Raw genomic sequence first — 14,331 nt, forward strand, 5'->3', positions numbered from 1 at the left:
AAGCCAATATGAAACTATTCTGAAGAGACTGACGAAATATCCAGCTTCGCAAAAAGCATAGCTACGAAAATACGGAAATAACGCAGAGGATCCAATGAAGAAGTAATGGTGAAAATATAAAATTAGAGTAAATACCAGGCGAAGAGTTTTGATGTATGAAAGCTCGGAGAAAAAGAACTTCCGAAAGAGATGACATCACAGACATTTGAAAAAAATTGCCATTTGTAGTCTTTAAAAGGCGATGTGGATACTGTATAGACACAGTAGCGCATCTTCTATCTTTACTGCATATTGAATTCAGTTAAGAGCTGTGATTTGTTGTGATGTCATTCGTATGTGCACCAAGTAGCTTCTGGAGATTTAAACAACAGTTCCTCTCAACAATGTGCTGAGCACCCGAGCTGGCGCCATCCCTTCATCCAGTTACAAACTCAAATACGTTTTAACCTTTTCCCTTTGTTGTTATTGGAAGCAAATAACCATGAAATCCATCACTACTAGTTTAACTACCCAAATTCAATGCTAGAGGCGGCAGTGGGTTCTGGCACTCAAAAAATTTCGAAACTGAAATGTACACTGATGTCGCCAAGTAGTAGGCAATATACGAAACTAGTTTCGCACCGCTGGTTTCAGGAAAAGAGTTTCGCAACTTAGTCTATCCATGTAAACCAGGCTTAAGTTGAATGTACACTGAGAGCGTTTCTTATGGTGTTTTTCAGATTCGCGGTTCCGGTCGCACTTCTGCTATATGCCTGCGCTCCATGGACCTGTCACACAACACACTGCGCTCCTTCTTCCTGGATCTACCGGCGCTCAGGTTCCTCAACCTCTCCAGCAATGGCATTCGCGTCATTTCGCCTACTTCGTTCCTGCTGCCCGAGGTGATCGATATCGACTTGAGCTACAACCAGATCGCAGTGTTGGATCAGCACACGTTCAAGGACTCCCCCAAGCTGCAGGTGCTGCGCCTGGCAGGCAACCAGCTCAGCCGCTACGACAACCTGTTGCTGCCACTGGTGATGCGCATGCTCGACCTGTCCTACAACAAGATCGTCACCATGGAGGAGACCTCGCTGGACGGCCTCAACATCTCTCGGCTGATGCTGGGACACAACGGTTTCCGGTCGCTTCCGCAGGCTGCACTGTCACGCGTCGGCTACGTGGGGTACTTGAACATGGACGGCACACAGATCACCACGCTGCGCCCACGGTCGCTCAACCGAGTCCGCGTGGGAAGTATCAGCCTGTCCAGGTCCAGCACACTAGCGGAGATCGATTCACATGCCCTCACCAGGCTGCCGTTCCTCCGCCATGTTCGCATCAGCGAGAACCCTAGCCTCGTCTATATCAGCCCATCTGCCGTTTCCAAGTCTCCCAATGTCACATATGTCGACTACTCTAAGAACAACCTCCTGGCCGTAGAAGAGGAGATGCGCAACGTGGTAAGTACCGCTCATACTTCGCGGCTTAATATTTTTCCTTATCTCATTTCTTCAGTTAAATAATCATCTAACTCGTTAACAAGAGATATTATTGGTATCACATTGTGATACTACTTTTAGTCTTTTAGGGAATTAAGATACACATTAAAATTAAGGACAGTTTGAACTACACATCATACGTAGAGGAGTAATTATGGACCTGAATAATTACAATGCAACTCTTTTCAGACTGTCATTATTGATGGTCACCATGAAGCGGTGACCTTTAGATAGGCTCCTTGGCTTGACGAAATAACCTAGTAGCGCAGGGATACCATCGTGGGGGTTAGTTAGGGGCTAGGACCAGCAAGGATATGGCCTGCTAACAGATCTGGAGAGTTCCCACAGACTTTGCTTGTAATATGGACATAGCTCTTTGTTGGAACAGCCATTTAGAGCGGCAATAGAAAATAGTTCTTACACTGACAGTCTGCTGTTTTCTTGCTGGGACTGCGTTTTTAAATACAACCGAACAATGTCGTTAAGTGTCTTTTGTCGATATCCTGGAGCAGTGAACGCGTAGCGTCCATTTATCAGTAGCTAAAACAGAGAACTTCGTGGTAGGCGCCATGTCGACGAAAGTCTGGCTCGGTAGGCACCATGTTGACGAAAGTCTGGCTATAAGGCCTTACGCACTAATTGGAGTGGGAATAGTCTCTGAAAATCAAGTATGTGTACGTGATTCACGACATAGGGGGACAACAGCCGATCGCATCTGCATAACACTGCGAGGTACTACGGCATACAGGCGAAGTAATACACTTCCATGCCCCACTGTTGCTCTTCATTTCTATAATTTCTCACTCTCAATCGTATTAACAATATAGAATTTTCCTGGTGCCATTTTATAACTGTTATTTTTAGTTTATGCTTGATCCCATCTAAAACTTGATATTGAATAGTGATTCATTCTTGCTTCTAGATAATCATTTTCCTGTTTGTTTGTAAATATTAAATGCCGAATACATTTGAACTGATGGGTCAAAATTGGGCTCCTCCAGTTGTTACGATTCTGGTAGGGACATTCTTTCTCGTCTACATCCCTATCATAAATTTTTGATTAATCGATATTCAAACTGACTGCTTGAGTCTCAGCTGTAAGTAGCTTTGATGCAGATGCTTCCAACAAGCCCACGCGGTACAGCAACACCCTGTTTTCTAGGGTGTCGAAGAGGCCTGAAGAGGAGGGGGGCAGGGGAGGCGGGAAGGTAAGCTCTACCAACAGGGAGACAAGGAGAGGGAGAAAGCGTGCTCTACCACTATAACGCGTTTTGCTCTACCAATATAGACCAGTTTGGTTTCTGAATTTTTTCGTCCAGGGACTATGATACGAGTGCAAATACGGTTTTAGTCCCGTCTCACGGGACAATATTGGTTGAAGGTAAATACTTTGGTACATCTAATAATCGAGATTATAGCGCCGGAGCTACGCAACACATCTCTAAACCGCATAATTACAAATTCATTCAACAGTTTTGTAACACTCCTGAGTGAAATAGTGTGTGTCCGCCTCCGAACAGTTAATATACCTGACTGCCATGAAAAGAATTTTGGTTCAGTTCCCATTTCTGTCAAGTAATTTTCATTGTTGAGATGGTGGGAGGACTTAAATAGGGTGTACTCAGCGTCATGCCGGTAAAAAGAAATTCCTGGTGCCGTCACATAGCATAGTCCTATCAAACAGCGCCAAGCGAACCGCCGAATTAATGAACCGTTTCCGATAGGCAGCAGAGCATCAACCGTGCTACATATGTTTACACTATGAAGCTTGGCGCAATCTTTTGATTTGTTGGAGCACATTGGGATGCTCAGGAACTTCACGACACCAGCACCAGCATTTTGTCCGTCAAACACTGTTGAAGACCATTTCCTTCATCAACAGGACTGTAACTTGCTACCGCCGGGCACAGTGCCATAACTCAAGCAACAGTTAAGACTTGGGTCACGGGAATGGATTTGTATTTTGATAATTACTATGACATTAGTATACAAACGTTAAAGAATACGTGGAAAGTAAGAAAACTCTAAAAAGAAAATATGCTCTCTGTAGAGGAGACAAGTAGCGCCAGCTCCGTATTAATAGAGGCGTGATTCAAAGAGAAGGAAAATCTAATTGTTTTTCGTGTCTCATCTGTCAAACTTTTTTCCATCATTAAGAGGAGAAGGTAGGCCTTAGGTGATATTTCCAATGCAATGCCATAAACACGACATCTGTACCCTATGTTTTAGAAAAACAACTCAGACGCTTTGATGCATATCAGTGACCTCCGGTAATCTAAGTATCGCTAAACGTGCTAGAAAGTATTATCTCGAAACTCTGCTGACAGTTCCGAGACACAGGAAATGTATGTGGACAAGTATGACATAGATAAAATGTTATCATTTCACAACTGGGTCGATACTGCGCCTTAAGTACACGGCGAAATCCAGCGTTGTTTCGAAGATAGCATTTACAGAAACTTACAATTGCCTCCAAAATTGCAGTTTCCCGGAAATACGTTCATATATGCGTTCTTTTGATTAAAGGAATAGTATGCCAGTAAAAAATTATACATTCGATCTTAAGGATGTAGCCAAATGTAATGGTGTTGTTGCGGTCTTCCGTCCGAAGAGTGATTTAATGCAGCTCTCCTTGCTACTCTATCCTGTGCAAGCCTCTTCATTTCCGAATAAATAGTGCAACTTACATCCTTCTGAATTTGCTTACTGTATTCATATCTCGGTCTCCTTCTACGGGTTTTAGTCCCCCCTCCCCCGAAGTTGCCCTCCAATACTGAACTGGTGATCCGTTGATGACTCTGAATATGTCCTATCAACTGATGCCTTCTTATACTCAGGTTGTGTAACAGATTTCTTTTCTCCCCAATTCTGTTCGACACCACCTCATTAGCAATGTTATCTGCCCATGCAATCTTCTGCATTCTTCTGTAGCATCACATCTCAAAATATTCTATTCTCTTCTTGTCTAAACTGTTTATCGTCCATGTTTCACTACCATACATGCCTACACTCCATAAAAACACTTCAGGAAAGACTTCCTAAAACTTGAATCTGTATTCGACGTTAACAAATTTCTCTTCTTCAGAAACGCTTTTCTTGCCATTTCCAGTCTACATTTTATATCCTCTCTGTTTCGACCATCATCAGTTATTTTACTGCGCAAATAGCATAAGTCATCTACTAATTTCAGTGTCTCGTTTCCTAATCTAATTTCCTCAGCATCGCCCGATTTAATTCGGTTACATTCCATTGCCCTTGTTTTGTTTTTGTTGATGTTCATCTTATATCAACCGTTCAAAACACTGTCCAATCTGTTCAGCTGCCCTTCCAAATCCATTGCTCTCTCTGACAGAATTACGAAGTTATCGGCAAACCGCAAAGTTTTTATTCCTTCTCCCTGAACTTTAATTCGTTCTCGATACTTTACTTTGGTTTCCTTTACCACTTGCTCAATTTACGTATTGAATAACATTGGAGATATTCTATAGTCCTGTCTCACTCCCTTCGCAATCACTGCTTTTTGTCGTGCCCTCTACTGTTATAACTGCTGTCTGGTTACTGTATGAGTTGTGAATAGCCTTTGGCTCCCTGCTTTTCCCTCCTGCAACCTTCAGAATTTCGAGAAGAGTATGGCAGTTAACATTGTCAAAAGCTTTCTCTAAGTCTACAAATGTTATAAAAGTAGGTTAGTCTTTCCTTAATATGTCTTCAGAGATAAGTCGTAGGGTCAGTATTGCCTCGCGAGTGCACACATTTCTCCGGAATCCATACTGAGATTCCCCGATGTCGGCTTCTGCCAGTTTTTCCATTAATCTGTAAAGAATTCGTGTAACTATTTTGCAATTATGACTTATTAAATGATAATTCGGTAATATTCACACCTGTTAGCACCTGCTTTCTTTAGAATTGGAATTACTACATGCCTCTTGAAGTCAAAGGGCATTTCGAATGTTTTATACATCTTTCACACCAGATGGAAGATATTTGTCATGACTGGCTCTCCCAACGCTGGCAGTAGGTCTAACGGAAAGGCGTCTACTGTCGGGGCCTTTTTTCGACTTAGATTGTTTAGTGCTCTGTCGAATTCTTCTCGCAGTATCATTTCTCCCATTCCGCTTCATCTACGTCCTCTTCCATTTCTATGATATTGCTTGCAAGTCTATGTCCTTGTATAGACCCTTATATACTCCTTCCACCTTTCAGCTTCCCCTTCTTTGCTTAGGACTGGTTTTCCACCTGAGCTCTTGATATACATACTTCATCACTTATATCCAGCATCTCCTGCGTTATTCAAGGATTTCTATTAGACTTTGTCTTTTTACCTATTTTTTCCTCAGCTGCCTTCACTATTTCCTCTCTCAAAGCTATCCATTCGCCTTCTACTGTAATCCTTTTCCTGCTCTAGTCAATCGCTTCCCAATGCTCCCTCTGAAACTCGCACCAACCTCTGGGTCTTTCATCTTATTTAGGTCCCATCTGCTTAATTTCCTACCTTTTTGCAATTTCTTAAGTTTTACTGTACAGTTCATAACCAATAAAATGTGGTCAGAGTCCATATCTTCCCCTGCAAATGTCTTACAATTTAGAATCTGCTCCCGTAATCTCTGTATAATTAAAGGTATGAAATTGTCCATGTCAAACATTTCAGACGCTTCTAGTACCAAAACTTGAAGCCTCTAATCGTAAACCGTAGATTCATGCAGTATTCTTTAATTAACCAGAATTTCGTTTCTTTGTTGCTGGATTTCCCCAACTGGTTACTTGTGATATGCTTATTTCCCTTGACGAAAAATTTTCTTTGCATTTTTCTAGTCCTGTAATCTGATCTCATTACTGGATTTATTTATAATGCACATATAGCACTTGCATATTTAGGAGATTATGCACGGTCGTACTGGCATTTATAAATACCGATTTCTGGATCTTCTAATCCTTCCCCATGAACCACCGGCCGTGGCGAGGTGGGGTGGCTTGCGTACCTCAATGATATAGATAGCCGTTCCGTACCAGCAACCACAACGGAGGGGTGTGTGTTGAGGAGCCAGACAAACATCTGCTTGCTGAAGAGAAGCAATTGTAAGGGGCAACAGTCTGGATGATTGGCTCATCTGGCGTTGTATCATCAGCCAACATTTCCTTGCTGTGCTGGTTCGAAAGACTCAAAGCAGGGGTAAACTACAGTTGTTATTTTATGCGAGGGTCTTAAGCTCTACGGTATGATTAAATGATGATGGAATCATGTTGGGTAAAATATTCCGGTGCTAAACTATTCTGCGTTCGGATCTCCGGGAGGGGAGTGCTCAGGAGGATGTCTTAACCAGGAAAACCAAAACTGGCATTGAATGGGTCGGTGCTATGGAAGTTAAATCGCATAACAGGGAGAGTAGGTTAGAAAATTTAAAAATTAGGGATGGGTCGATGTTAGATGTAGTGCGACTCAGATGAAGTTCGGTGGCAGGAGGAACAGGCGTTTGGTGAGGTGAACACAGGGTTATCGGTGTATATCTAAACTACTGAATCGATTTCAACCATATTGGTGACATATGTCTCGTGCTATCTGGATGCATGCTTTGTTGGGACAGGAACCACCAGGGATGGGTAGGAGTGAGCACTGCGCGCAAGTACCCAGACTGTGTGAATCCAGTATTTGAGGGTGAGAGCACTTAGCATCATGCTATAAATTTTACTTATAATTCCAAGCCTTTACGAAACTTTTTCTGTATGACACTCCGCAAAACACGATTAAAGGAATTAACATTACCACTTACTACATTTTCACATTTTATGCCGTAGAACTGAGGCATCAGGCACGATTTTTTTTAATTTATTACTTCCTTACCACTAACTCTGTTCGCAACGCATTTTGCAGACCGTATCCACATATACAACTGAATGCTCCTCAAAACGTATATCATTGAACGACACATAGTTCAAAAGACATAACGTCATAAGCACTGCGATGAGTGAAGAAATAGCTTTTCTTAAAACCGAACCTAAATTAACCAGACTACAATCATTGAATGTTTGGCAATGAGACCACTTAGTGACTTCCAACAAACCTTAAACATAATTTCAAATCTTATCAAAATTTTTTCTCGCTTACATGCATCACGTCAAATACTTACTGCTCCAGCGGAGAAATGCTCCTATCGCAGCACAAAAGTGGCTAATATACTCCTGTTTAATTGAAAGAGTCTGACTGAAAAGTAAAGTACCAGCTGTCTCATTAACCTTTCCTCAGTACCATTAACATTTTTCCCAAGAAGTCTGGCATGAGAACAATTCACGCTCTTTTTAACAAACAGTTCACTTTTCACTCCCACAAGCTCCCCTGACTGTAACTCGCTCACGCTCACTAGTCCATCGCTGTAAGTCGCTCGTATCCATCTACTCCCAGTTGCCCGTTCTCACTCACTCATTCAGCTCAACTCGTTGTCAGCATACATGAAATGTTTTTGAAGTTGTGAATACGAACGGCCATCAGCTGCATAACAGAATGATACAATTAAAATTTACTCCGGACCACGACTCGAACCCGGATTTCCGACTGTACGTGAGTGGTCGCCTCAATTGCTTTGGCTATTCATGCACGCCTCAGTGTCACATCCTAATTTCCACATGTATTCGTCCCTGCGTCAGGACCCGTTCTTCGTTCCTGCGTCAGGACCTGTACTCGTACGCTTTATGTAATTTCCGTATAGAGTAACTGAAAGTCACTGCTTGCTATTGGGGATAAATGCAATACTGCAGTGGCTGTGTTGTTAAGAAGAACGATGCGATATTCTTTCGAATATGCAACCATATCCGAAGGAACACAGCGTAGTTCTTCTTAATGACAGGCACTGCAAGATCGCATTATCATTATGTCATTGTGTCTGCTAACTTTCACTGTATCCTGTCTCACACCCACGCTTCCCATCGTTCTGTTCTACTACTAGTGCCTTCCCCTTGCTCTCTCTTACTGCTAATATCTCATTCTTCCTTCCTACTGATGGTGTCTCTTCTCACGGTCATTTATCTCTTCCTCGTTGTCATTGTCATATACTCTCATTGTCACTGCTTCTCATTCACTTCCACTTTCTCCTTCTCTTTATTCCTCTCCCACTGGCACTGTATTTTTCACTCTTGTCATAGGACTGTTCTGTCACTCTCACAAATGTTCCACCGCCACTGTGTCCCTCTCTTCCTCTCACATTAGCACTGGCTCCTTCACTCTTTATATAACATGGCCTCTGTCTACTATCTTCCAGTATTTACCACTTTTCGAACTGCCACAGTCACTTTCTCTCTCAGCATAAAAAGCGTGAATATGTTCGAAAGCCAAAAATTTTAGGAAAGTTTTTAAAGGTGCTCAGGAAGGTAGAAATGAGTTAGCTGATACTCCACTTTTCAGTCACTGTCTTTGTGCTCCAATAGGAGCATTTTTCCGCTCTTTCCCTCCTTTTACCTTCTGCAGCAAGGCATGTCACTCATATGAAAAGAACTTTACGGGTCAATAAAATTATTATTGTTTACTTATGTGAAATTCAAATAACGCAAAACTAATTATACATGCACAAAAACTTTTCGTAACTTCAGTACTATATCATGGGATTCCCAGAACCCTTCTGATGATAACGGAGATTATTTATAGCGTATTTCTCTAAGCTAACTCACTACATAAATTACGTTTTTGTCTCACACCGGATTTTATGTGCATACTTTTCTTCTACGAGTAGGTTATCTTTGAACATCTGTATCTTGAAACGGATAAACATATCGAGGAAATTTTCATGTTCGTTCGATATCGGTATTTTAGAAACAAATCGTAAAAATTTCAACCATTTGCAATGTGTAGCCGATTTGAAATCCGCGGCTCGGATTTGGTACCCAAAATCCATGTTTTGCGGGTGTTTCCCGACAACGGATACATATTTTTGAAAACGGGAAGATGTCACTGCAAGATAATACTTACAGAAAATACCGTCAAAGTTTGAGAAATTTATTGAGATAGCTTTATTATATATCCCCCGCTGGCGGCGAAAATATGTGAAAAACGCACTTTACCGGATTTCATCCATGAACTAGATGGCGCCTCTGCATAGTCCCCTTGAGGCGCGTCTTAGACCACATCTAATCCAAAAAGAACCTACCGATTTGCTCAATTTGCCTAAGCTGAACGAAGCGTGTAATATTCGGACTTTGACCCTGTACCGTACGACAATTGCAATAAGATTATCCTACTGTTGAATATACAAATGGTCTCTAGCCGAAAACACTTGAACCTGCCTTTCTATCACCGACAGAACCCGAGATAGGAGGCCCGGAATAATTGTTTATGTACGCGCGGCGTTTCTGTTAGCGGATGCTGTCACATGGGGACCGATTATTCACTTATAAATAACTAAAAGACTGCAACTGTTTCATACAGAGGAGTTCGATTCCTTAAATAATGTGTACGGTGCGAGCCAATAAGTTTTTCAGCGTCTTTTAGGGCCTAATATCAAGCCACAAATAATTATAATATCTTCTCTTGAGTCGTGTGGGGTAAAACAACAGAAAATCGCACCTATATGTATGCGATATACACATGTTAAACATCTTGTTCTACGCCCCTAATTCAATTTCAACTTACTATTTGGTAAGACAAACTGTGGGAGTAAAAACGACCATCCCTCCATTGGGATGCGGGTGGGGGTAATAACGCAATGACGGACAGAGAAGGGGAGGGAGAGGAGGTGGACAGAGAGAGTGGGCATGAGGTAATGGACAGGTAGAGACGGGGAGTTGGTGGACACAGAGAAAGCGGAGAAGGAGATGGACAGATAGACGGGGAAGGAGGAGAAGGAGAGGGGAGGGTAAGTGATGGACAGAAAGTGCAGGCAAAAGGAGATGGACTAACAAAAGACTGGAATAAACAGATACCTGGGGAACTGAAGTTTCAGCTAGTAATGAATATGAAAATATAAACGCAGGTAAGCTACTATGAACAGCATAGTGACTCATTATCGTAACCAAGATAGACACAATTACAACACTCACCACAGTAGTAAAAGTTTGTATGCCAACTAGCACAGCTGATGATGCAGAGATAGAAATGTATAATGAGATAAAACAAATTATTTAGATAGTCAAGGGAAAAATTAATTATGATGGAGGACTAGAATATTATAGTAGGAAAAGGAAGAGAAGATAAAACAGTAGGAGAACATGAGCTAGGGGAAAGGAATGAAAGAGGAAGTCGACAGGTAGAATTTTGCACAGAACATAATTTAACCATCTCTAACACTTGGATTCGGGATCATAAATAAAAGTTGTATACGTGAAAGAGGCCTGGAGACACAGGAGGGTTACAAATAGATTATATTATGGTGAGACAGAGATTTCGGAGTAAGACTTTTAAACCCTACAACATTGCAGATGTGGTCTCCGACCACAACTTATTGATTGAAAACTGTAGATTACAACTGAAGATACTGTAAAAAGGTAAAAAAGTAAGAAGACGGGACCTGTGTATGTTACAAGGACCAGAAGTTGTTGAGTGTTTCAGAGGGAATATTAGGCAACGATTGTCTGAAAGAGGAGAAGGCAGTATAGTAGTAAACGAAAGGGTGTCTTTGAGGGATAAAACAGTAAAACCGGCAGAGGAGTACATAGGTAAAAAGACAAGTCCTAGTACACTGGTGCGCAAAACTTAAAGACGAAAGTAACTTCCGTATGATGTGTGATTGCCAAGTACGAGGGTTGCTCGCCTTTTTTTTCTCAGCCGAATACAATGCTACGAATGCGAAACGTTATATATGTATTATTTGAAGTCTCCTGAGTGAGCGCGCCAAGTTTTCGTCAGTTCCGACCGATATCGTAGCTGCAGGACAGTTTCAAAATGACGTCTGTGGGTGATGTACGTTACAAGCAATGTACCGTCATCGAAATTCGCATTGCAGACATAAAAACTGTGGGGAATATTAACAAATGCTTGTGCAAAGTCTATGGAGCATCTGCTGTCGACAGAAGTACAGTGTGCCAAACGTAACGTAGAAGTAAATGCCCTGGGAGTGGTGAAGCAGCTTAAATCACTTAATAAAAGCAAGTCTTCTGGTCCAGACTGTATACCAATTAGGTTCCTTTCGGAGTATGCTGATGCATTAGCTCCATACTTAACAATCATATACAACCGTCCGCTCGACGAAAGATCCGTACCCAAAAACTGGAAAGTTGCACAGTTCACACCAATATTCAAGAAACTTAGTAGGAGTAATCCACTAAATTACAGGCCCATATCGTTAACGTCGATATGCAGCAGGATTTTAGAACGTATATTGCGTTCGAAAATTACGAATTACCTCGAAGAAAACGGTCTATTGACACACAGTCAACATGGATTTAGAAAACATCGATCCTGTGAAACACAACTAGCTCTTTATTCACATGAAGTGCTGAGTGCTATTGACAAGGGATTTCAGATCGATTCCGAATTTCTGGATTTCCGGAAGGCTTTTGACACTCCACCACGCAGGCGGCTCGTAATGAAATTGCTTTCCCACTGGAATATAGTCTCAGTTATGTGACTGGATTTGTGATTTCCTGTCAGTGAGGTCACAGTTCGTAGTTCAAATGGTTCATCACACAACATCCAGTCATCACGAGGCACAGTTCGTAGTAACTGACGGAAAGTCATCGAGTGAAACAGAAGTGATTTCTGGCGTTCCCCAAGGTAGTGTTATAGGCCCTTTGCTGTTCCTTATCTATCGTATATTAACGATTTTGGAGACAGTCTGAGCAGCTGTCTTCGGTTGTTTGCAGATGACGCTGTCGTTTATCGTCTAATAAAGTCATCAGAAGACCAAAAGAAACTGCAAAAAGTTTTAGAAAAGATATCTGAATTGTGCGAAAAGTGTTAGTTGACCCTAAATAACGAAAAGTGTGAGGTCATCCACATGAGTGCTAAAAGGAACTCGTTAAAATTCGGTTACACGATAAATCAGTCTAATGTAAAAGCCGTAAATTCAGCTAAATACCTAGGTATTACAATTACGAACAACTTAAATTGGAAGGAACACATAGAAAATGTTGTGGGGAAGGCTAACAAAAGACTGCGTTTTATTGGCAGGACACTTAGAAAATGTAGAAGGTCTACTAAGGAGACTGCCTACAGGAAGCTTGTCGGTCCTCTTTTAGAATACTGCTGCGCGGTGTGGGATCCTTACCAGATAGGACTGCCGGAATACATCGAAAAAGTTCAAAGAAAGGCAGCACGTTTTGTATTATCGCTAAATATGGGAGAGAGTGTCACAGAAATGATACAGGATTTGGGCTGGAAATCATTAAAAGAAAGGCGTTTATCGTTGCGACGGAATCTTCTCACGAAATTCCAATCACCAGCTTTCTCCTCCGAATGCGAGAATATTTTGTTGACACCGACCTACATATGGAGGAACGATCACCAAGATAAAATAAGGGAAATCAGAGCTCGTACGGAAAGATATACGTGTTCATTCTTTCCGCGCTCTATACGAGAATGGAATAATAGAGAATTGTGAAGGTGGTTCGATAAACCCTCTGCCAGGCACCTAAATGTGATTTGCAGACTAACCATGTAGATGTAGATGTAGTCGCTGAGCATAAAGGTGAGGCCACCAGAAGACGGTTCGGCGGAGCTCCACGATTTACAGAGGTCGGGGAGATCATCCACGACTGCCACACCTGACATGTTGCAGCGAGCTGATGTTATCATTCGCGAGGATAGACGCATCAAAGGATGCAATTTGTGGAAGGTATTTTGAGGACGGTGAGGATGTGATCCACAAAATGAAGCACTGGCTCCGCCACCAGGACAAGGACTAGTATCGACAGGGCATACAAGCCCTTGTTTCAGGCTGGAGGAAGACCATGCAATGGGATGGTGATTACGTGGAAAAATAGGGTCTGTAGCTAAAACACCATCATTTTGTGTGTGTAATTCTCATTATGTTCAATAAAGAATTGTTGAAAGAAAGAAATGCAGTGCATTACTTTCTGGGTAAACCTCGTAAAATATATCGGTAAACATTGGACATAACACAGAAAGAACTGCTATAGTACGCCTATAGAAGAGAAGGTGACTGAAAGAAATACAGAGTTAAACGAAAAGAAATGACACGTTTATTGAAAGACAATTATTCCATGAAAGTTACCGCTATTCTTCATGGTCCTCTGGACATTACAAACAGCGGGACATGGTTCATAACAGGATGTGTGATCACCACACACGACAATGCGTACCATACAGCGCCCTTCCATGCTGGCCACAAAGTAGGTTAAGGTGTTCGTGTGGTGTGGCTTTCAGTTCCTCTACCACCGCAAATGACAACTGCCGGACGGTCATTGGTACATGTGGATGTACTGGAATGGGTCTCCCAACGCATCCTACACATGCTCGACTTGATTTAAGTCGGTAGAACGGGCAGGACAGTCCATTATATCCTCTCGTTCTAGAAGTTGCTTCTCCTGAGGGATGCGGTCACGTATTTCGGTCCATAAAAATACAGTCACGGACGAATTTACCCGTGAAAAGACCTGCATGGAGAATGAGTACAGTATCATAATAACGTTGACCTGTGAGCTTACCGTGTTCAAAGATTTGGAGGTCAGTAATCCCATACAACATTAAGTCTCCCCAAACAATAACACCTGGGCCCGCAAACCGAGCGTATTCGACATCGTTCCTATTTCATTACGTGTTCCCACTTCCCGTCATATGAGGGTACGTCCCCATGACCTGATGGTCCAGGTGTTATGGCGTGGGGAAGCATAATGTTCCCTGGACACTCTCCGTCTTTAGGCTACGAGTGGCCTACCGGGACCATCCGACCGCCGTGTCATCCTCAGTGGA

General features: G+C 42.2%; 1 protein-coding gene across 1 annotated transcript in view; it reads left to right on the forward strand.

Annotated features, from left to right (window-relative positions):
• Nucleotides 1–14,331, forward strand: part of LOC124722568 (leucine-rich repeat neuronal protein 1-like) — a 264,001-nt gene that overhangs the window by 131,513 nt on the left and 118,157 nt on the right. Inside the window, exon 2 of the mRNA XM_047247708.1 lies at nucleotides 720–1,442. Coding sequence (XP_047103664.1) covers nucleotides 720–1,442 — 723 coding nt within the window. The remainder of the gene's footprint in view (nucleotides 1–719; nucleotides 1,443–14,331) is intronic.

Source organism: Schistocerca piceifrons, chromosome X (assembly GCF_021461385.2).
Source record: "Schistocerca piceifrons isolate TAMUIC-IGC-003096 chromosome X, iqSchPice1.1, whole genome shotgun sequence".
NCBI lineage: Eukaryota > Metazoa > Arthropoda > Insecta > Orthoptera > Acrididae > Schistocerca > Schistocerca piceifrons.